Raw genomic sequence first — 21779 nt, 5'->3', positions numbered from 1 at the left:
AGATCAACGGTCTATATTTTTAAGTATAAGCATCAAACCTTTAACTTTAGGACTAATAAACTAGTGAGTCTATCTATCTATCACCACAATGTATATTCCTAACTTGCCGCTGCTAGCAGGGAGGGATAATGTTTAGAAATTTCTTGTTGATGTTCACTTTCTGCTTGTGGAAGTGTGCCAAAGCATGGGTGGCGATTAATGGGCTGGAGAGAAAAGTGGATTATAAGTATTTATGGGTCTAAGAGTTGGGCTATTGTGCTATGGCAATCTAAAATACCAAAAATTCAATCTTTATTCCAATAAATGTTACTATCCATTTGCCACCTTACAATGACATTATGTAAATGAACTTTATGTTGTCCTTGTGTCTGGTGTTACTATAGCACTTTCAACAGCTGTCAAGGTGGCAAAGTATTGTATATGGTAACTCTTAATTCAAGCCATGGCATGTGGTGTTATGAAAATGTCCTAGGAGAGAATCAAGTAAGATCTCACTCACGGTGCAATTCAGCTGCTCCTTCAGGTGTGTTGTGGGTTATGGCTAGCAAGCCTATCTTGAAAGATGTATAGTTAGGTAAGGTAGTTTAATTTCTATACTAAACTCTTTGGGAAATTTTTTGTTAATAGTTCACTCTCTACCAATAGAAGAGTGGGCAGTCATTGGCAGGTTGGAGAGAAGAGTAGATTGCAACAGTTGGATTGTCATGGGAAAACTCACTTTTTGTTGCCACAGCTTAGAGCAAAATTAAACACAAAGCTAAAGTGAATACCAAAAGGATAAAACAAAAAAGGAAAACTAAACTTATGTATTTGTGCCTAAATTGCTCTAATTCTTACACTAGTGCGGCGAAGTTGAACACCACCCATACTCTAAAGAATAAAGGGAATTAATAGTAGTTTGTGAATTAAATAGTTATTTATTTGAGTAAACTCAATGAATTTAATTTGTAAAATATTTTTATATTAAGGTAAATTTATTTTTATGGTATTTTTCCCCTTGAGCAATCTAGTATGGTTTATAATATTTTTAAAAACATTAGCTACTATAAATTATAGCTTCTAGTTTTAACAAACCTTAATTTTATTAATAATAACTGGAGAAATGGTCAATATAATGGTTTTTATAAAGGAAGAATTATTACTATAGTGGTAAATAAAAATACAACAAAAAATTTAACAAACTTTTAATTAGATGTATATAATGTATATTTTTATTTAAAACATTTAATAGATGGTTATCAATGATAGTGGGAGTTTATTTATTAATGCTCTTTAATAATTTAACTTTTTGTATCTTACAATGGAGAATTGTCATAATCAACTACTGAAAAAAATCTCACTCAACCACTAATAGTTAACAATAACACTAACAATAACAAGCCTATTGTGATGTAAACACACACTCTCTCTCTCTCTCTCTCTTGTATGTTTTTAGGGGATTAAGTATTTAAATAGTAGTTATATTTCCTTTATATTTTCATTTATAATTTATAATGGAGATCTTGCAGGATACATAGTTTTCCTAATGTCTTTGTTGAAGAAATTACAAAATGTTATTTTCCCAGTCACTTGCCGTTACTTTGGTGAATTTTGCCATGATCCCCACCTATCGCTCGATGGCTGGACCTTCACCACCAGATCATGTTGGTTCATGAAACCAGATGGAGGGCGGAGACTAGTGCTGCTGGCTTGATCGCCACAGCCGTCTTCTTTGCTTGAGGACTGGCAGCGCAATGCTGGCTTTAGGAGCATGCAAGAGGAGAAATGTACACCTCATTGCTATTTCTCTTTGGTTGGAGCTTGATGATATGGAAGCATCTGATAGTATCCTAATCCAAGTATACAAAACTGTTGAGTATCACCTGTGAATCACCCAAACGTAAGGGCCCAAGAGTTTCTGCATAAGTAAAAAACGAATTCTTCAATACCGAAAGAAACTCTCTTAGACATTTTGAGAGAACGATCAAAACACTCCATGTATTTTGCGAGCTAAACTTCTAAAAGAGTAATCCTATACCAAACAAAAAGGTGCACACTAGAAGTCCCAGCAGGCCAATGAAAGAAAACTTCCTGCACGAATCAAACATCCAAAAACCGTCCAAGATTGATAAATCGGAAGAATACCCAATGGATAGCCTGTTGTCTGGAATGCCGGTAGAGTAGCCCGTGAAATAAAAGTAGCGAGTCACAATGTACAAAGCTCCAAACAGTGCTGCCACAATCGGGTACTACATCCATGGAAAAGCAAAACGTTAGATTGAATCTACAAAGTTCCATCACTACCTTAAGACCTCCAAGGAGGAGCAGAGTGAGAAAGAGTGGCATGAGTTCCAGAGTGTTTTGGTGACCCCTCTGTGCAAATGAAGCAGAAAAAACGATTCAATCAAGAAGAAATGTTACACCAGGAAGAGCAGAGAAAAACCTGGACACAATTGAATAGCTTGGCCTCCTTGTTCTCGCTCTCAAGAGCATACAGAGTTGGGTAAGGCACCTTGTAGCTGGAAACAAAGAGAAATCAAGCAAAACAAGTAGAAAACCATGGGCGAGCCCCAAATCCACTCAATTACTCACCGCTTCCGTGCCTTGCCGACCTGCAACATCATCCAAACGTTGAGAACAAACTTTGCCACAACGATCAACACCACAAATCCATAGTTGCTGCTCAGCTCCACAGTCGCCATTGTCTTCTCGCTTTCTACGCCAAAGAACTGCTGCCCTAAATAGTTTCTAGATTTTATATTTTAATCGATTGTGCTCGACCAATCCAAGTTATTGTCGACAAGCTAAAAAATAATTTGTGACAAATCACTAACGAATTGCCAGAGAGGGCTTCGTTAGATAAGTCTAGCGCTGTTCTTCCCTTTCCCCTGGGTATCATAGTGTATGTTCCTGGGTGAGACTCGACCACTGCTGGAAGATTGGATTCGTGCTTTTGTTCTGTCGTCCCGCTTCATGGTTTTGATAGAACCGTGAATCCAATTACTTGAGATTCAAGAGATCCTTCCTCTTTTATTCTTGCTTTCATCACATGCATGCCAAGGATTTGAAAGCTTCATTCATGAGTGTTAGGGAGACCCTCCAAAAACACGTATTATTACTTGAGTGAGTGTGATTTAAGAGTACCCAAAGAGTTAATTAAGGATTCCATCTGGGCACTAGTAAACTGAGACGGCGAGATGCACTGGCGCAGTTCCTTGACTTTAGTGACGAGCATCGTTCTACTGCCCCCCAGATGAGCGGGACAAAACAATCCAGAGCGGTACCAAAATCCACAAAGAAGACCACCACGAGAAGGGCTCCAAAGAAGACCAAGCAGCTCGAAACGAGCGAGAGCATGAACATCCAGTGTGAGCCATTCAACGATGGGCTTTGATCTCCTTGGGACGAGCACTAGAGCTGCCCAACCATTATAGAACTTAGAAGGCTCTTGGTCCTCGCTCCTTGTTTTCTTGATGGCATGCTCTTCTTGGCAATGCTTCTAGATAGAAAGGCACTATAAAGGCGAGAAATACGAAAAGGTTAAAAAAGAAAGTCCTTCCCAATAGAATATTCTTTTTTAAGTGAGAAATATTAAATTTATAGTTTTTTCCAAGATAACTTAAACCACCCAAAATTTAATATTGAAAAATAGAAAAAAAACAATTTTATATATATTTAATTGCATGACCTAAAAAAAAAAAACAGTTATCTTTAGCAATTAGTAAGAATTAAATTGAGTGCTTTTTTTTTCTTTTTAAGAATGTTTTTGTTGTAAATGTTTTAAAAAAAACTATAAAACATTAAAATATAGAAATATCTAATTTAGGCTAATTTTCTCATAACTTGCAAAATAGAGATATTTAACAATACCTTTCCTCCTATAATATTTAATTTGATCTTAGTTTGTGTAATATGAAGACATGACTACCTATCCATACTCATTATGATACATTATAACTTCCTGTATATGTTCCTTAAGACATTTAGTCTGCAACTGAATGATCGGGTGGGACAAGGCCATTGAAAAAAAACCTTTCTCGTTGGATCCTCCAAAACGAATGCTGCCGTAAAAGATTCTTGGTATCTTAATTGTATATCCAATAATTGAGACTGATTTGTATTTAACTCTGGCTGGCCTGCGTGTTTTCTTGCGAGGAGATGTCAAGCAATGGAGGAGCTCCTCTCGATTGTTCAAGCGCGAGTCCCTTTATTCTCAGATCAATCCAAGTTATTGTCACGGCCCTTGCCTTCGGTCTCATATTTGGTGACAAGCTAAAATATTACTCTGAACAAGACACTCTTGCACTTGGAGAAGGAACCAGGTATAAGACCATGATCAAATTTAGTCTCACCAAAGCACTTCTTTTGTTTTTGTAGGTTTGCTGGGACTATGAATGTCGTAGCTTGTGTGTATGCAATTGGAAGCCTGGTATGGTTGATCTTGGCAAGAGGAAAGAAGCCCAGCGTTGTCACTGCCAGTATCATCTTCGCTCTTGATCAGGTGTGAGCTTTGATTTGCTAGGTAAGGCTTCGATTGATAAGAGCGTCGTTCTCACAGATTCTAGCATATTTACTGATGGCCAGTTCTTCCGCTGCTACCGTGGGTGTCAAACTGGTTGACGATGTCGTGTATGCACTTCTCGGTGAGAAACTCTCGACCGGATCCACCGTGACTGCTGGAGTGGCGATTGGATTCGTAAGCTTCGCTGCATTTGCTCTATCGACTTTGCTCGCCCTGCGAGAGCTTTTCATGGTTTTGATTTCGGAGAACCGTGAATCCACCAGGGCTTCTCGAGGGCACGAACCCAGCGCTCCTCCAGCGGACGTGTCGGAATCTCAATCCAATCTTCACTTAGTGACAACGCAGGCGTGACTTGCGAGGCTTGACTTGCGCGCACAAACGTTTTAAAAATTTAAAATTATTTTTCTAGGGTTTTGAGTTCCTGGCTATGGCGGATGAGAGCGTGAGGCTGCTGTGTGTGTGGTCCAGCCCCTACTCCATGCGCGTGATGCTGGCGCTGGAGCTCAAGTCGATCCCCTACGAGCGCGTCGAGCAGGACGTGAGGAGCAAGGGCGAACTGCTGCTTCGATCCAATCCCGTGCACAAGAAAGTCCCAGTGCTGATCCACAACGGCAGGCCAATCGCGGAATCCAGCGTCATAATCGAGTACATCGACGAGCAGTGGCGCGATCGCGGCGACGAGATTCTCCCCAGGGATCCATACGCTCGAGCGCAGGAGCGATTCTGGGCAGATTTCGTGGAGAAGAAGGTATGGTTGATCGAGTTTGAGCTCTTCTCGCGATCGACAGGGGGAATTCTTTTGCTCTAGATCTTTGCCGGATCGGCGAACGTGGTGTTCCGGGCCACCGGGCAGGACGATTTCCTCGCCAGCTGCGACATTCTCGAGGAGGAGCTGCGCAAGAGCAATCGCGCGCCCTATTTCGGTGGCGCGAAGCTCGGGCTCGTTGACATTGTCCTCGTCTCCACCGCGCTCTGCTCCAAATCGCTCGTCGAGGTCGGGGGCCTGAGGCTGCCATCGCGCGACGCCTGCCCGCGATTCCTCGCCCTCCTCGACGCGATCCGGGAGCACCCGCTGGTGCGCTCGTCGCTGCCATCCCCGGACAAACTCCGCGACTTCTTCGCCACGGCAATGCCATGGATAAAAAGCTTATCTTAAACCCAATGTGGGCACTGATGCTTTTAATGGCGCGAGCTAAAGATTTCTCCGCAAGAATCGGCCGCTTTTGGGGGCCATAGAAGTTTAAAAGAAAAAGTTGGCGAAGCTTTGTGTAGGGCAACATGTGTATCACCAAGGAGTGCGCGGATCCCACGGAGCCGGGGGTGTGGTGGCGGGAGGATGATCAATGGGTCCAGTATCCCCCGGACATCGCCCTCAGCATCAAGCTCGCGAAGTCCAAGCTCGATAGTAGCAGTAGCAATCCCGCCGATGGTAAGAAACAAGGTGGCGAGGCCAAGGATGTGGAGATCGGGTTCCACAACTCCACCAAGTATCCCAACGGCATGCCGTACAAGATTGACCTCGAGAGAATGCACCAGGTCAACGTGAGGTCTGGGTACCGCCGCGAGATCAAGATTGTTCTCAAGGAAGGCGAGCAGACCACCATCAAGCCAGACGAGGTCCTCGTTTGAGTTGACTTTTTTTTGCTTTGCCGCTGACTTTTTGGGTGTTTTGCTTCTTTTCCCAGGTGAAGGTGCTAGCGAGTAATAAGAGCCGCGCGTATCCAACTAAGCCGGGGGTGTGGTGGCTCGACAATCATAAGAAATGGGTCCAGTATGAACCGGACATTGCTCTCAGAATCAAGCTCGCGAAGTCCAAGCTCGAGAGTAGCAAGCGCGCTGGTGGCAAGAAACAAGGCGGTGAGGCCGATGATCAGCTGGAGGCTGCCTTCACCTCTGCCAAGTATCCAAACGGCACGCCATACAAGATTGACCTGGAGAGGATGGAGCAGGTCAACCTGATGACTGGATATCGCCGTGAGATCAAGATTGTTCTCAAGGAGGGCGAAGAGACCACCATCCAGCAAGACGAGGTCCTTGATTTCCTCCTGCTGGTCAACGTGGTTGACTTGTATTTTGCATTGCCACTGATTTTGGTTCTTTTTTCCAGGTGAAGGTGCTCTTCACGAATTATAACAGCATGAAGATGGTGCGGCTCGACAAGCCAGATGCTCGGGTGGTACTCCAGGCGGCGACGCGCGGGCGAAAGAGGGCGAGGGTGACGCTCGCGTCAACGGAGGTCGCCGCTGACTATTGGATGGTCAACTTTGCGACCATGAAAGCCACCGGGTATAGGAGCGGCTGCCTCATGGACAGGGCGGTCGCGACTCTTTCGGTGGCCATTGACTGCCCCTGGAATCCGGAGGTGGTCAAAGCTAGAATGGACGCTCGCAAAACCCTCCAGAAGCTGGTAAGAGTTGCTTTAATCCCTGCTCGCTTTTCTAACGAATTTTTTCGTTGCCAAGGTTGCTGAAGAGATGCCGAGGATGGACGCAGCCAACACTGGCGATTAATCTCATTCTTTTCCTCTGAGCTTTGGTCAAAATCTTTCTATTGTCATTTTGTTCTTTCTATTGTCATTGTCATCGCATGAATTTTACATCCAATATAAAGATCATTTACATCGATATAGTTTCTATCCTACCAAGTCTTCCGGGTTGGAATGTGGTCCAATCCATTTTGGGAAGGACTGGATTCCAAAAAATGGCGAATCAGAAGCACTGCTAAGTTCCTCCTGTAAGAATCCTTGAAGTCGATCGTGCTTCTCTGGCTCTGGCTGGCCTTGGAGATCACCATGGAGCAATCGCCCACCACCTCGACGCTCACGTCTCCACGAACAAACTGGCCGCGGAAGTTCTTGGTGCTTCCCATATGCCACACGAGATGGTAGTCGGTGTGGCAGAGGTTGAGCTTGATCTTCCGGCGGTCGACGGTGATGTCGAAAGCAACGTGTTCCTTCCTCAAGTGCCTCTCCATCTCCCTCGCCATCGCCAGATCTTGCGAGACGAGAGCTCCGTGAGTGAAGCGAGCCTGTTGCCTTGGCACGATCTTCCCATCGACCAGAGCCAGCGGCAAGCAAATCACGCCAATGTGCCGGTCGAGATCGTCGGGAGTGATGGTGTAATCGCTCGAAGTCCCTGACGTGAGCGAGAGTTTCCAGGATAGCTGGGGCTCCTCGGACTCTAGATCCCTGTATCTTTGCCACCCAACCACGCAGAAGCTCGTCTCGTTCACGTACTGCCAAGTTGCTGTCGATTTGCTTCCCACCGTGTTTGCTCCAGTGATTGCCAAGTTTTGGATCCCAGCGGCTTGGATCTCAGACGCCGGCGAAGCTTCTCCCGGGTCCGTGCTAGCGGGGCTTCCGGCCAAGAGCTCTTCTTTGATCTCCCAGAGTTTCTCGTAGATCACCTCGAAAGTCGGTCGGTTCTTCGGCGAAAAATCCCAGCACTGCGTGATGAGCTGCTTGAGCTTCTGGTGGCAAGACTCTGGAAGCGAAGGTCTCTCTCCACGCCGCAATCGCTCGATTCGTTCCTCCCTTGTTAGAGGGACCGTCAGCTCCAGAGGCTGTCCAGACACAATCTCGGAGCAAGCGATCCCAAAGCTGAAGACGTCCACGCTGAAGCCATAGCCGGGATCCTGGCCGGAGGTTATCCCAGCGAGAACTTCCGGGGCCATGTAGCTGACAGTTCCAACGGGACAAGTGTTGTCTCCCAGAGGATCAAAGCGTGGTTTTGAGTGGCCAAAGTCCGCCAAAGTGAGCTCCAGATACTTGACGTCGATCATGATGTTCTCGAGCTTGAGGTCTCGGTAGCAAACGTCTTTGCCGTGCAGGTAAACCATCGCACCAGCGATCTGGATCAGAAAGTCCACCGCTTGAAGTTGCGTGATCGGGCCGGAAGAGTGAAAGTATCTCTTTAGATCGCTGTCCTTCTCCTCCATGACGAGGAGTTTCTCCTTTGTTTCCGGAACCTCGGACTCTCCCAAGACTTGTATCACGTTCGGGTGGGACGGCTGGAAGTGCTGGAAGACCCCGGCCTCTCTGCAGTAGCGAAAACCATCGCCACACTTCTTCACTGCCACTGCCTGTCCCAGCCAGTTTCCTTTTTGCACGAGAGAATTCGCGTCACCCAACACGATTCCACTCAAGAGCAGCGACCTTGGATCGATGAAATAGATTCTCTCGGTGGAATCCAGCTTCTGCGAGAGAGCGTCGAGCATGATCTTCCTACCCCCTTGAACAAACAGCTTTAAGTTGTGCATGCGCGAGCTTCTCTCGGCCTCCACCTTGAACTTGAGTTCCATTCTATCGGTGCCAGCCGCCTCTTCCAGCAAGCATCTCAATACCTTCTTTTCAATCCCAACTTTCTCTTCCAGCCTCGCCAAAATCCGCCTCTTCTCAATCGTCAAATCCAGGCTTCCGAGCTGCCGCTGCACGATTTCCACATACCTCCACACAATCTCCGCGGCGCGCAAGAACCCATCTCGATTCTCAAGCTTGCGCAGCGACGAGAGCAGCCATGGCCCGCTGGAGTAGCTCCGGACCAGCCGCGCTGCCGATTCCACGGCTCCAACCAGCTGGGGGAGAAAAACCCTTACCCGCGGAGCGTCGAGCTCGGCGCCGAAGAAGCTGCTCCAGTAGCTGTGGAGGCTGAGGATCTCGCGGAAGAGGATCTCGAGGCCATCGCTCTGGCTGCAGTTGCATTGCACTCCCTGGCAAGCGAGAATTCCTCCCGCCGCGGCATCACGGAGCCCATTGCCCGGCATTTTCTAAAATTTTTCCTGCCTTTTACCCTTTTAGGGCAAGCTTGAAGCTTCTCTCGCAAGTTTGTACCGGGTCAACGGTTTTTTACCTTTTACCTTTACATGATCATCGATCGAATATTCCGCAACGTTCACCAAACGTTGACCAGCCATTGTGACCGTTTTGTTGTGAGTGGAGCAAAAACCTTAGCTTTCCTCTCCAGAGGGCCAAGCACATTCGAGCAGTAGCACAATCATATATAGGTTCCAAAGTCTGCACAGAAAATCTGCGTAATTTACCGAAAAATAAGAAATAATTGGTGCATATGTATATGATTTTGCAGCGCAGCAAGATCCAACGCTACCATAGCCAAGAAATTACTAAAACTCCATATAAACTCCAGATGTGGAGCTTCAAATATACTATTGGGAATCATCAGCATCCAATGAGCATGTGTGGGCCGCAGCAGCAGCAAACATCCAGTAACCAGCAGCAGCAAAGGGCAGCCAAGCTGCAAATTTGTCCCAGCAAATTTAGTCTCTGTAAAAGTTACTAGAAGACCAACAAGCAAAAAACATGATTTTCTTTTACCAGCCTTCTAGAAAGCCTTGGTCTCTATGAGAAGGGCCATAATACTGCGGAGGAGGAGCCACTGGAGGTGGCTGTGGATAGTAACCTGAACATAACAAACGAGTTACAACCTTCCAACGAAATGTCACCCAAAGATTCTCGCTGCAAAGCAAACCTTGAGGAGGATAGCCGTAAGGATAACTCTTATCAGCCATGGCCGAGCACTTGGCTCAAGAGCTCAGGAGCGACTCGAAAAACAGAAACCTTGTGTGGTGTTTGCCCCTTCTGGCAATCAAATTCAATCCAATCCCATCCAAAGTTACATATAGCTTGTTGACATATGGGCTCCAAAGCGAAAAGTGGGGCTAAGTGCTTTGAGGTAAGATGTCCTATAGAGCGAGGCACTTCTCTTGCAAAAAACCATTTTACAATTCTGCATTGTACAAAGCCTAAGTTTTAAATCTAGCTCTCGAGAGCATAGAGTTGCGTCATTAAGCAACACTGTGAAGTTACTCCGCAGCTCCCTCGTTTTGACAACTATACAGAGGTTGATATGCTTACACGCCTCTCTCCACTCGGGGAAAGCACGAAAGCGTCAAGTATACGAGTCCAGCCACGAAGAACCCCACAAACCATGCACCATCATACAGAGCTAGCAAAACCCTTGGAATCTTGAGCTTCAGTAGGCCGACGGTGCTCAGGAAGCCTGGAATGCAGGGTAGAATTCCAGCCGTAAGAGCAACCATTGCCGCGGGATTCACACCTTTGGAGTACCAGTACTTTCCTGTGTTGCTCGAGGAATAGAGGGAGTCAATATCCAACTTTCGTTGCCTGAGAATGTAGTAATCAGCAAGAAGTATACCTCCGATTGGGCCGAGAAGTGCCGAGTAGCCGACTAGCCAAGCGTATATGAAACTTTCGCTGGTCTGGAGGAGCTTCCACGGAAGGAAGCACACGCTTATGACTGCCACAACGAGTCCGCTGCTTCTGTAGGTGAAGCGCTTTGGATCGAGGTTGACGAGTGCGTTTGCCGGTGCCACGACGTTGGCTGCGATGTTGGTGGTGAGAGTGGCCAGGCTGAGTCCAATGAGTGAAACCACAGCAACGAGAAAGCCACCTCGTATCCGTGAAAGGAGCTCGATGGGGTTGGATATGGCGTGTCCGAATATGACTTCCGAAGCCGATGTCACTGCCAGGCCGACGAAAGAGAAGGCGGCCATGAAAAGAGGCAGGCTTGCCTGGCCAAGGATTTGATCAGCCTGCGAATAAGTGTACCGGCTAAAATCTGCAAGAAGAAAAAAGAAATGAGATGCAACCATGCGAGGAGAAAGAAAAGAAAGGTGGAACCATACCTGGGATATTCAAGCTCAAAGTCGACCACGTTCCAATGTTTGCTGTAAGCGAAGGCAAGAAAACTTGCCAGAACTTGCCTTCCTTGCGACCACCACGTCCAAATGCCGAAGAAGCAGCAAGCATTGCTCCAAATCCCCCAGCAGCGACGACGGCCCAAACAAGCAAGGCCACCGTGAGCACGATAAGCACCGGAGCGCTATACTTCTCCAGCTTCTTAATGCTCTCGATCCCATTCCACACGATCCACAGCTGCAGCAGCCAAAAGAGGAGAAAACACCCAAGCTCGGGAACAGAAGTCCCAAGCAAAGGCAAGCTCTCGGCCAAGTTGGAGAACCTGTTCTTCCCCAACATCACGTCCACAATCCTGAAAATCGCCTCACCACCTATCCAAGTCTCAATCCCGTACCACCCGCAAGCCACAAAGCCTCGCAGCAAAGCCGGGACGTTGGCTCCAAACACTCCGAAAGAAGCTCGCAACAAAACCGGGAAGGAAATCCCATACTTGGTCCCTGGATGCGCAGCTAAGACGAGAATGCAGTACGTGATCACATTCGCAAGCAAGACTGTGCCAATTCCTTGCCACCAAGCCATCCCGAGCTCCACCAAGCTTCCAGCGAGATAGTAATTTGGAACTCCCACGACCAAGCCCAGCCACAAGAATGTCATATCCCATGAAGATAAGAGCCTTCCCTCTTTGCACACTGGCGCCAAGTCCTGGCTTGCGAGCGAGGGATCTGGATTTGAGGGAAGAGTGGCACAGATCGGCTCCAAGAAGCAGTGCGATGCTGTGAATGCAGGCCTGTGTGGCATGCGGAGGAGATTGCGATGGAGCTCGCGCTCCTCATGCAGCTCCATGGTGTGGGATCTTCGGAAATGTGTAGTACCTTGTTGCCGCGAGGAGCTGAATGGCGCCGCTGCTAGAGGCGCAATAGCTCCAAGTATCCTTGAAGCTGCATTCATGGAGGTCGTGGCGTCCACGATTTTCAGTGAACCAAAATAAAAAAAGTCTCAATGAGTTTTGCCACTTTACATGCCATTCCATGGAATAATTCCCCATCAAGAATCCCTTAAAGCCCTTAAAGGAAACTGGGCATTCAAACATTTATTTAAGGGCTTTAGTAGGGTTTTTGAGGCATGGCGGCACGGTATCTCACTCGTGGTCTCCTGGAAAACAGCAGGTTTGTATGCAGCCGGCTGTGTTCCGGCGCTCATCCTTGTGTTGCAGTGTGTTGGCGGAGCTCTTGGAAGGAAAGGAGAGATTTTATCTGTTTGCGGGGACCTTTGATGTGTCGGAACAATTAGATCTGCGTCATTTGGCTTCTCTTCAGTTTGTAAAGTAAGCACATCCCAGGATTTCTTGCAAACTGTTTATGTTTTCCTTGCCTAGGGATGTGCAAACCGCTACTGCGGCACCTGTTGTCATTATCCTTTCCTGCACGGATTCAAAGCTTGGTATCACTCCAGCCAAGAGAAAGGCGTGTTTTGATGCACAGGCCAGGAGTGTTTTGGCCTGCGGCTTGGACAAGTCGCGCACTTTAATTCTCACTCCTCGCTCCATTTCAAGCAGGTAAAAACAGTGCTTTTGTCAGCTGAACTTTACCCTCTCATATCTTTACCCTCTCAGAATCTACAGGAGTGTTGTCGATGTTTCAAAGTACATGCTGATAAATGAGGTATACTGGCTTTGAAAGGGGACTTCTAAGCTTTGTATGGAAAAAATATTCAGGCTGTACGTGGAGCGAAGACGGACCTGGCAGCTCTTCAGCAGGAACTTGTTGAGGTTCTCTCTTTCGTGATTCTTTTTGGCTCTTGACGAAAATTTCCGGCAGGCCGTTTTCTGTCGCCTTCCCCAGACTCTGCTCGGCGAGACATTTACGAAGTGTCTCAGAATTGGCCAGGTAGTAAGCTACGGACGGACGTTCGAGTGCCTTGATTTAAAACCTGAATTCTGCAGGATAGATTTCCCAAAGCTGCTTTTGAACGTGCTAATTTACCAGAGCCAGCGGTTGTCCAACTCAAACCTCTCCCGATGCTACAGGTGAAACAAAAAGTTTGGCAATCTGTTCTCATATAAGTAATGTGGCAGGGCGAACTAGGCAATGCGCAGACTTTCAACAGCAACTGCCAATTGTTGTTTCTGTCGGACGATCCACCTATGATTGAAATGAAGGTATTTCTCTTGCTCCTGTCAAGGTTGATAGTTGTCCGTCTTCCTCATAGATACGCAAGCATGCCTTTAGTGGCGGAGGGAGCACGAAAGAGGAGCATGAGAAACATGGGGCCAATTTGGAGGTGATTGTGATTGAACTTTTGGACTCGGCTGCAAGCTTTTCTGTTCCAGGTTGATGTTTCTTACAAGTATCTGAGTTACTTCCTGGAGAGCGATAGCGAGTGGGCAAATATCAAAGGGGTAAGAGCTTCCATGTTTGATGCCACACACAAGTAACCAATTTGGTTGCAGGATTATGGCGGTGGGAAAATGTATACAGGTGCAGTAAAAGAACGGCTCGTATGTTTGGTGAAAGAAATGCTTGCAAGTCATAAAATGGCTTCCATGAGCATCTCGGACAAGGTGAGGCTTGTGTGCGCCTTGTAGTCGATAAATTACCTGTTGACTTACAGGACCTACCCTACTTATCACTCACTAATCGTCCGCTCATGCGTCACGTAATTCTAAAGCCATCAAGCAATATGATCGAGCGTGAAAGAATCTGTGAGGAGGAATGTTCTTGATTAAATGTTTGCATGTTTAAGATCATTAGCTGTTTATAATCTATAAATTGAAACACTAAGTAAATATTGTTTGTGAGCTTGATTATCATAAGGTTCAAATGCAAAGATAATTTGCTGCTGATGGTTTACCTCCAACCTATACTGCGAGACATTGCTTGTGTTAGGAAGTTGAAATTACAAAAGCTATCAGCTTTCTACCTGTCATAGAACAGCCCAGTGACTGTCATTAAGATGTTAAGCTTTCTTCTCCCCGAAATACAACATCTAAGACTCTGATCATCAAAAGGAAGACACAGATTAGCCCCTGGATCATTGTTTGAAGCAGCTGCTCGTGAGCTTTCTACGTGTTCTACAATTCTCTGCAAGTAAATAAATGATTAAATCATACATGACACGTAGATACCATATACTCAAATACACCTTCCACAGAAGATCCTGTTTCATAGCCTGGATTCCCTTGGTGAATTCCAGATTAGTCCATGTGTTCAGGACCTTTTTTCCAGCTTGGTAGACCACTAGAGGCTTGTGCTCGAATTTTTGCCTGAATAAGCTCCACCCATCCATAAGGATGTTACAGAAGACCTGCATAATAATGTGAGCTTTGGTCCCAAGAAAATGGCATCACCTTTGCTGAAGCCTCAGATGTTGCTACTTTCAGAGATTTCTTATCCAATTCCATGTCGATCTTCTGTTGGCCTTCGGGGAAACGCAGCTTCTGGAATAGGAGGAACAAACCGTCCTGTATTTCCTGGCTGATCTCACAATCATCGGAAAGATAATTCCATATTGCTTTCAAGGCATAAGCTTGTTTCGAATACTCAAACTGTCTAGGACGCTCATAGTCTCTACAAGAAGGAACATTATGAAAAGAGGCCCTCTGAACAAATTTGCGTCGTCATTACCTTAGAACAACAAGAATGATATGAGCGATTTTCGATAATTCCTCATCTCGTCGTTGTTTTTGCAACTTCGTCTCAGTAAGTGCATGCTCAATCTCCTTTCTTTGGGCGCAATTTTTGCCACGGTCTCTGCCCATCGCCACTAGTGCCGGAAACCAAATCAACGTAGTTACCCTAAAATTGGCCAACAAAACCCTAAGCCCTAATATTTATAAAGCCGAATGCGGTCTAGCCTTTATTTTTAATGCGGACTCAAAGTTCTTTTGATGAAGTTTAGGGCTTTTCTTTCATGGCGTCGAAATCTCCCGCCAAGAGGAGAGCTAGGGTTCCACAGCCTTTGGACGAGCGATCGCTGCCATCGGCGGAGCAGGCATGGCAGCTAATCGCGATTCTGGTAGTGGCCGCCATTGTCGCCGTCTCCACGCTCAAGATTTCCAGCTGGATCGGCGGCTTGTATCTCCCCTTCTGCGACACCAACAGCAGGTCTTTCGGTAAGGCTGAGAGTAATGTGATCCTCAATGATCGGATTTGCGCAGAGAATTGCATCCCGTGTCCCGAGCATGGGATTTGCAAGTACGGGCAGCTGGAATGTCTCACGGGATTTAGGCGGCGTGGGAAGCATTGCGTGGAGGATAGCTTGATCGAGAAGAGCGCTGAAACGCTCGTAAGTTCTCTTGCTCTTTTCCTTTGCAAGTAAAGTTTCCTCTTTTTCTTTCGAGCCAGGCTGGGCTGATGAAGGATCATATTTGTACCATCAATGGACAATCAGTCTGTGATGGAGGAACAACTGTATGGGTATGTTCTTCGTGATTTTTAGCTTGTTTGCTCCTCGCATTCGTTCTTCCATGGCTTTTTCTTTCATCTCTTTTCTCTTGCAGCTCTCGGAAGATGAAATTCTAGATGCTATGAAACCGGTAACATCGAAGCTGCAAGGTCCGACGCTGTGGCTGGTTCAGGAAAAAGCCATTGGAATTGCCTCGCATTGGCTGGAGACGAAGATTCGCGGGTCAGTAAGTGCGTGATCATTGTCAAGAGAGTTTAATTCTCAAATCCTTGTAATTTTGCAGCGTGCGTGTTTTCTGCTGTCCAGCTGATCTTGTGGATGCCTACAAGCCATTTGGATGCAGACTTCGAGAATGGTTGTTTAAGAACTTTTTGAAGCTGCTAATGACGATTCCAGTGGTATTGTCTACGCTTTTTTATAAGACCTCCTCAAGACATCCGTTCTCGTTTCTAGCTTTACGTATCGGCTTCCTTTGTCATCAAGTATTGGCGATACAAATCGAGACTAAACCGAGCGGAAGAGCTCTATGCACAGGTCACTGAACTTTTTCCCCGTAGTTGTTTCCAATCTACAAGTCTTACCAGGTTTGCGAAGCATTGGAGGCAAAAGCAACGCAGCTTGGCAGCAGTCCGGGAAACGAACGTTGGATTGTAGCTTCTCGGCTCCGTGACCATCTCCTCCGGCCAAGCGAGAGAAGGAACCGTGCGTTGTGGCTCGAGGTAGACAAAACGAAAAAAATAAAGACCATCTCTCTTATCAAACTTCGCTCGCAGGTGGAGCGCCTGGTCCTCGAGGATTCACGGATTGACCAGCATCCAAAGCTCGTCAGGGGCGAGTCACGGATCGTCTGGGAGTGGCAAAGTAAGCTCTCGAGAACTCTTTCTTCTTTCGCTTCGCTACGACTTTAGAGTTTAAACTCTTACAAGTTTTTTGCTTCCAGTCGAAGGCTCCTTGAGCCCAGCCACGATCCAAGGCAAAGCTCGCTCGAGAATAGCGTCGCCATCTTCGTCCCCACCAGGGAGCTTCGAAAGATTCGACTACTTTCCCTCGGGCCCGACCGGCAACGCAAAGATGAAAGAGGAGGGCGTTTTTTGAGAGATACTGTATAGAAATGGACGGCCACTTGAAAGATTCCGCGTTAGGGTTTTTGCCATGGCGGTGATCGAGGACGAATTTTTGGAGCTGCGCCTTCTGCGAGAGGCGTTCCCTCAGCTGTCGCTCAAATCGATCGTCGCGGCGTACAATGCCGCGGATGGAAGCGTGAATGCCGCCGCGGGGGCGCTGGAGCAGCAAATCTCAGGTAGCAGCGAAGGAAATGGGGCATCTCCAGTAGCTCACGGGAAATGCGACGAGGTTTTGAGCTCGGGCCAGGTTTGCGACGACGATCACGAAGGTTCTCCTAGAAATTTGCTAGGAAGGTCTCGTTCCAGGAAATGGACTACTGTGGCCCGCTCGGGCACCGTTTCCAGTGTCCGAGCTTGCTCCGACACTGGAAAGAAACGCAAGAGAAGGCATCAGAAGAAGAAGATGATGAATGGGCTTGAAGAGCTCTCGCCAAAGGAAGAAGAAGTTCCAAAGAACGACAACAAAGAGCTTGAAGAATTTCTTCTTTCTATGCTAAGTGGCGACCTTGGAATGGACGTTGTTCGCGATGTTATATGTAAGTACGATTATTTTTCTGTTACTGCTAGATTTTATTTTAATTCTTTCTTGTCTTGTTCCAGACGAGTGTGAGGGCGATCCACAGAGAGTACGTGACTAAAATTCATATGATTGTTTAGTTCTTCTCGCTTTTGTATGCCTGCGTTTGCATGATTTATTCTTGCATTTACGTGTTACAGTTACTGGCAGAGTCTGGATTCTCTACTGGCGATTATGTCGAGCGAGGCTACCGCCAACGAGCGGGAGGTGGAAGAACGAAACGATGTTCTTGCTCTCTGGGAAGCCTTTCCTGACAAGTATCCGGAGGACGTTGAAAGAATTTACAAGGTTTTTTTTGTGAAGTTTGTTGTTGGTCACGGACCTAATGTTTTTCTCCAGGAGCACGGAAGTCAATTGGAATTGGCCACAAACAAGTTGCTCGATGTAAACCAGCTCACGAAAGGAAAGGAGTCGTCTTACCAAGTGCTTGCGACTGAAGTTTTATGCTCGGTATTGGCATTTTTTGTTCTTAATGTTGTCATTACATTTTCTTTTCGGCAGGAGGTTTTAGAAAAACTAAAATCCTCTTTCCCGAGTGTTGACCCGAGGACACTCGAAGAGGTCTTAAAAACAACGGAGAATGATTTCAGGTACTTGTATGTGAAGAACTGTTGCAAGAAAAAAACAAAATGTATTATGCAGCGCGGCAATGAACTATCTGTCCGAGGCGGGCCTGACGCCAATGAAAGAGGTCGCTCAAGAGTTCCTCAAAAAAGTTTTCAAGCCTCCCGATCCACGGATCGAGAAAGAATCCGATTGGACAGAAGTTAAAGTCAAGCCCAAGGCACCAAGAAGGCCGTCGAAGATCGATGACAAAATTTCAAAGGGTACGCCTCGTTGTGTTTTGTGAGAGGACTGACACACTGATTAATCGAAGATGGACGGGACAACTTGGAGCCTGAGCACGCAAGCGCAGTCGAATACTGGTCGATAATGAAGGATTGCTTCTTAAAGGTCTGTCTCATGCAATGCTTGTGCAAATGGCATAGGATCACCTTTGTTTTCCAGGCTACAGCAGCTTATTCAAGCGGTCACCGGAGCCTAGCAAGTCATCTCTCGGAGAAGGTAACCAAGTTTTTGAGAAAACATCTCAAGCGTTTTTCCTTTGTTTTCATTTTCTGGTTTTCCGTTTACTGTTTTCTCTATTACACACTTTTGCAGGGTCGGAAGTACAGGCAGCTGGCTTTGCAGGCGAGAGACAGAGAAAGCAAACGAATTTTTCGTACCAAGTAATCCACTCTCTAGTCTTCCGAGTTTCTCTCGACTAAATGGTCCAAACCCATGCAGGAACAATGGCTATAACAACAACATAACGATTGATTTACACGCGCAACACGTAGACGAAGCACTTCGCTTGTTTAAGCTCCACTTGGACGCTCTCCAAGCCATAACTTGTAAGCTAGATCTTCTTTTTGTCCTTTTTCCTCCAATCCTCGTGTTTGATCTGGAGCTGATAGTCGTGTGTTCTTGCTTTCTCCACAGCTGTGCACACGCTCACTGTGATCACTGGCAGTGGCAATCACGCAGCAAATGGGAAGCCAAAGTTAAAGCCAGCTGTGAGTTTTTGTTTGCTTGTTTCCAGTTGATCGCAAAGATGTTCTACTCGGTTTTTTTTTTTGTTCCAGATAATCGCTTACATGAATCGAAAGGGACTGAAATGGTCGGAAGTAAATCCCGGGTGTTTGATCCTTGATCTCCACACGTGAAAGCTTTTTAAACTAACAGTGTAAAGGACCGTTATAATTTATGTTTTACCTTTTATTTCTTAGGGTTTAGAGGAAGCTTTGAGCGGCGAGAGCGGCGAGAGCGGCGACGAGCGTGCTCCTCCCCGCTGCGCCAATGTAGATTCAATCGACTGGCACTGGCGGATGCGCTGAATCGTGATGGTGTAATGCAGGAAAGATCTGGCGAGCGAGGCGCGAGGAGATTAGGGCCGAGGGCTGGAGAGGCGGAGGAGGAATGGCTTCGGCGCTGGAAACGGCGTGGCTGGTATGTCGGTCTTGCTTGTTGTGGAGATATTTCGCGTTTCTCTGTGCCTCATTTCACAATCGAGATGCATGCTGCCTCTAATGCCGCGCATCCAGTTCCGAGGCACAGCACATTGAATTACTCGCGAGATTTCGTTTCAAGTCGCGATGCTTGCACAGCTGACTTGATTGTTGCTCGTGAACATCTTCTCTTCTTTTTTTTGTCTTGGTTTTTTGAGAGTTGTGTTCTTCCGGCTATTTATCTTTCGCTTTGTATCGTACTTTTTTGCAGTACTTGATCAACAACTTCAGTGATTTTCAGCTAGCATCACTGGGCAGCTTTATCATTCATGAGAGTGTTTTTTTCCTGTCCGGGATTCCCTACCTTATGATGGAGAAGTGGGGGATGACGAAGTATAAGATCCAGGTACGAGGACTCTTTCTCTTTGTTTTCCTTTCTTTTTCGATGAGAGCTTGTTCTAACGATAGCGAGCAGGGCAAGATGAACACACCGGCAGCGCAGGAGAAGTGCATCTTGCGTTTGTTGTTGTACCACACCTGCGTCAATCTGCCGCTCATGGTTGTTTCCTATCCAGCGTTCAAATACATGGGCTTCAGAAGTACATTGCCCTTTCCTTCATGGTAAGCCACGTTTTGTTTCGTTGACGAGTCTGGTTTGATGGACGCTGGTTTTGCAGGAAGACCGTTCTTTTCCAAATTGTTTCGTACTTCATTCTCGAAGACTTCATCTTCTACTGGGGCCATCGGGTCCTGCACACGAAATGGCTTTATAAGCACGTTCACAGCGTTCATCACGAGTGAGTGACCTTGTTTCTCGTCTTTCAGGCATGACAATGGTACATTTCTGGGCTTACAGATATGCCACTCCCTTTGGTTTGACATCGGAGTATGCTCATCCAGCAGAAATTCTCTTTCTCGGTTTTGCGACGATTTTTGGCCCCGCTATTACGGGACCGCATTTGATAACGCTGTGGTTGTGGATGAGCGTAAGAGTACTCGAGACGGTTGAAGCTCACTGCGGCTATGACTTCCCGTGGAGCCTTTCGAGATTTCTTCCAATCTACGGAGGGTATGTCGGGTCTAGCTTTTGTTTTTGTTCACTTCTTTTCGGAATGGTCAATGATATACCTATATCTTCTCGTAGAGCGGACTTTCACGATTATCATCATCGGCTGCTTTTCACGAAATCCGGAAACTACGCATCGACTTTCACGTACATGGATTGGTAAGCTGTAGCATTCTTCTTGGTGGCGTGGCTGACCGAGTTTTTGCAGGATATTCGGGACTGACAAGGGGTACCGTAAATTGAAAGCATTGAAATGCGAGGACGCAAAGAAAGTTGAGTGATCTTATGTTCATATCTGAAAAATAATGTTTTTTTTCTCTTCTTTCTACTTCGTCTCCGAGTAAGTTTGTACTTCTCTTCAGTCTAATCGCTTGCAAGTGTGAGATTCATTCAAGCAGATCCTACAGGAACCGCCTCCAACAATCTCGAGAAGTAGAACCTGGTGGCAGTCATGTCTCGGTTACGAACGATCCAGCCAGCCGCTCTCAAGGCGGCCTCGACGTCCTCCTCGGCATGCAAGTAAGCTCTGGTAGCTTTCGAAGGCCCGGGAAAGAGCTCCCCGATTCGCTTGAGCAGGGAGTAGTACCACGTCTTCGGCGCAAAGCTGATGATCAACCGGCTCTCGGCCAGGGACGCGAGGTGGCGGATCATCCCGTCGGCTTTGTCCTGGGGATAGTGGATGAGAACGTCGAGGCAGGCAACGGTGTGGTACTTCCCACTCAGGCTCTCCAGATCCTGGGCAGAAAACTTTGGCAGCTGCAATGCTGGATCCGACTTGAGCGCCTCTCGAGCTCGTCTCTCGGCTTCGGCAACCATGGACGAGGATATGTCACTGGCGAAGACGGTGGCTCCTCGCAGAGCTAGAGGGATGGCCAGGCTTCCAGTTCCACAGCCAGCGTCGCAGAAGGAAAGGCCTTGGATCGATCCATCTCGGGCGAGCAGCGACAGGGTCTTCTCCACGGTCTGTGCGTGGCCTTGGCGGATATCCAGCTGGACGGAGTTCACGTCCTCGGCCTCGCCATAGATGCGCTTCCACCGCTCGAATCCGGCAGTGTTGAAGTAGTCCTTGACAACGAGCTTCTCGTCCCCGCCAGCCACGCTCGCCGCCTGCCGCTGCCTCCGCCGCTCGGGATCCGCCAGGGACAGCGTCGCCGCCAGCGCGGCTATCACTCCGCCACTCACCAGTGCGAAGCTCAGGCTGCTGGGCTCCTCCAGTGACGCATTGCAGATCGATCGCCCTCGGTGGAGGCGCCGGGGAGGCGGCGATTGGGCGGCGGTGCGGGCGGCGAATGGCGGAGCTGGGAGGAGCGAGGAGGAGAACGCCATAGCTGTGGATGGAGGTTTTGATGTGGCCGACACGTGGATATGACGTGGTTGCCACGGCTGCTTATCTTGGTCTTCCACGTGGCTGGCCCTCGTTTCATAAACCCTAATTACTCTATAGCC

At 47.3% G+C, this 21779-nt stretch overlaps 9 protein-coding genes across 12 annotated transcripts; 6 read left to right on the top strand and 3 right to left on the bottom strand.

Annotated features, from left to right (window-relative positions):
• Window positions 1–1894: 1894 nt before the first annotated feature.
• Window positions 1895–2716, bottom strand: LOC9653844 (microsomal glutathione S-transferase 3). 2 transcript variants are annotated; one of them, XM_002978436.2, is made up of 5 exons: window positions 2572–2716; window positions 2423–2498; window positions 2284–2352; window positions 2125–2228; window positions 1895–2070 (listed from the first exon to the last, which is right to left on the bottom strand). In XM_002978436.2, exons 1-5 carry the CDS (start codon window positions 2679–2681, stop codon window positions 1998–2000), a joined length of 432 nt encoding a protein of 143 aa, XP_002978482.1. In that variant the 5' UTR covers window positions 2682–2716; the 3' UTR covers window positions 1895–1997. The 2 variants fall into 2 exon arrangements, with proteins under 2 accessions (XP_002978482.1, XP_024539096.1); XM_024683328.1 differs by having other exon boundaries at window positions 1895–2228.
• Window positions 2717–4928: 2212 nt separating this feature from the next.
• On the top strand, window positions 4929–5765 carry LOC9653636 (probable glutathione S-transferase). Its single transcript, XM_002978580.2, has 2 exons — window positions 4929–5249; window positions 5310–5765. Exons 1-2 carry the CDS (start codon window positions 4929–4931, stop codon window positions 5655–5657), a joined length of 669 nt encoding a protein of 222 aa, XP_002978626.1. The 3' UTR covers window positions 5658–5765.
• A 14-nt stretch (window positions 5766–5779) lies between these two features.
• Window positions 5780–7052, top strand: LOC112349277. The gene is made up of 4 exons (XM_024683404.1): window positions 5780–6118; window positions 6187–6531; window positions 6609–6908; window positions 6964–7052. The coding sequence occupies exons 1-4, from the start codon at window positions 5780–5782 to the stop codon at window positions 7009–7011; spliced, it is 1032 nt and encodes a 343-aa protein (XP_024539172.1). The 3' UTR covers window positions 7012–7052.
• LOC9653843 (protein kinase and PP2C-like domain-containing protein) lies at window positions 7052–12140 on the bottom strand. Of its 3 annotated transcripts, XR_002993330.1 has the most exons (4): window positions 11162–12140; window positions 9985–11094; window positions 9831–9915; window positions 9514–9750 (listed from the first exon to the last, which is right to left on the bottom strand). XR_002993330.1 is itself a non-coding variant. In XM_024683323.1 (3 exons), the coding sequence occupies exon 3, from the start codon at window positions 9260–9262 to the stop codon at window positions 7139–7141; it is 2124 nt and encodes a 707-aa protein (XP_024539091.1). In that variant the 5' UTR covers window positions 9263–9779; window positions 9831–9915; window positions 9985–10369; the 3' UTR covers window positions 7052–7138. The 3 variants fall into 3 exon arrangements, 2 of the variants coding, with proteins under 2 accessions (XP_024539091.1, XP_024539090.1); XM_024683323.1 differs by lacking the exon at window positions 11162–12140 and having other exon boundaries at window positions 7052–9779; window positions 9985–10369; XM_024683322.1 differs by lacking the exon at window positions 11162–12140 and having other exon boundaries at window positions 7052–9750; window positions 9985–10369.
• Window positions 12141–12279: 139 nt separating this feature from the next.
• LOC9653634 (tryptophan--tRNA ligase, cytoplasmic) lies at window positions 12280–13971 on the top strand. The gene is made up of 12 exons (XM_002978579.2): window positions 12280–12340; window positions 12388–12498; window positions 12550–12729; window positions 12787–12835; window positions 12889–12942; window positions 12992–13060; window positions 13117–13200; window positions 13249–13332; window positions 13383–13454; window positions 13504–13572; window positions 13624–13734; window positions 13785–13971. The coding sequence occupies exons 1-12, from the start codon at window positions 12297–12299 to the stop codon at window positions 13893–13895; spliced, it is 1038 nt and encodes a 345-aa protein (XP_002978625.1). The 5' UTR covers window positions 12280–12296; the 3' UTR covers window positions 13896–13971.
• Window positions 13972–15080: 1109 nt separating this feature from the next.
• LOC112349236 lies at window positions 15081–16731 on the top strand. The gene is made up of 9 exons (XM_024683284.1): window positions 15081–15285; window positions 15331–15458; window positions 15518–15589; window positions 15673–15800; window positions 15862–15976; window positions 16032–16112; window positions 16163–16297; window positions 16352–16439; window positions 16519–16731. Exons 1-9 carry the CDS (start codon window positions 15084–15086, stop codon window positions 16671–16673), a joined length of 1104 nt encoding a protein of 367 aa, XP_024539052.1. The 5' UTR covers window positions 15081–15083; the 3' UTR covers window positions 16674–16731.
• Window positions 16667–19043, top strand: LOC112349235 (SMR domain-containing protein At5g58720-like). Its single transcript, XM_024683283.1, has 12 exons — window positions 16667–17238; window positions 17303–17328; window positions 17430–17567; window positions 17619–17729; window positions 17781–17869; window positions 17922–18106; window positions 18157–18233; window positions 18288–18344; window positions 18441–18508; window positions 18567–18673; window positions 18762–18835; window positions 18905–19043. Exons 1-12 carry the CDS (start codon window positions 16731–16733, stop codon window positions 18983–18985), a joined length of 1521 nt encoding a protein of 506 aa, XP_024539051.1. The 5' UTR covers window positions 16667–16730; the 3' UTR covers window positions 18986–19043.
• A 12-nt stretch (window positions 19044–19055) lies between these two features.
• LOC9653633 (methylsterol monooxygenase 2-2) lies at window positions 19056–20655 on the top strand. Its single transcript, XM_002978578.2, has 8 exons — window positions 19056–19120; window positions 19177–19268; window positions 19539–19673; window positions 19743–19888; window positions 19945–20064; window positions 20124–20336; window positions 20412–20492; window positions 20542–20655. Exons 2-8 carry the CDS (start codon window positions 19239–19241, stop codon window positions 20612–20614), a joined length of 798 nt encoding a protein of 265 aa, XP_002978624.1. The 5' UTR covers window positions 19056–19120; window positions 19177–19238; the 3' UTR covers window positions 20615–20655.
• On the bottom strand, window positions 20598–21745 carry LOC9653841 (magnesium protoporphyrin IX methyltransferase, chloroplastic). Its single transcript, XM_002978432.2, has one exon. The coding sequence runs from the start codon at window positions 21657–21659 to the stop codon at window positions 20724–20726; it is 936 nt and encodes a 311-aa protein (XP_002978478.1). The 5' UTR covers window positions 21660–21745; the 3' UTR covers window positions 20598–20723.
• Between the last annotated feature and the right edge of the window lie 34 nt (window positions 21746–21779).

Source organism: Selaginella moellendorffii, unplaced genomic scaffold (genome assembly GCF_000143415.4).
Source record: "Selaginella moellendorffii unplaced genomic scaffold, v1.0 SELMOscaffold_37, whole genome shotgun sequence".
Classification (NCBI taxonomy): Eukaryota; Viridiplantae; Streptophyta; class Lycopodiopsida; order Selaginellales; family Selaginellaceae; genus Selaginella; species Selaginella moellendorffii.
This window is presented reverse-complemented; position numbering and strand designations above follow the sequence as displayed.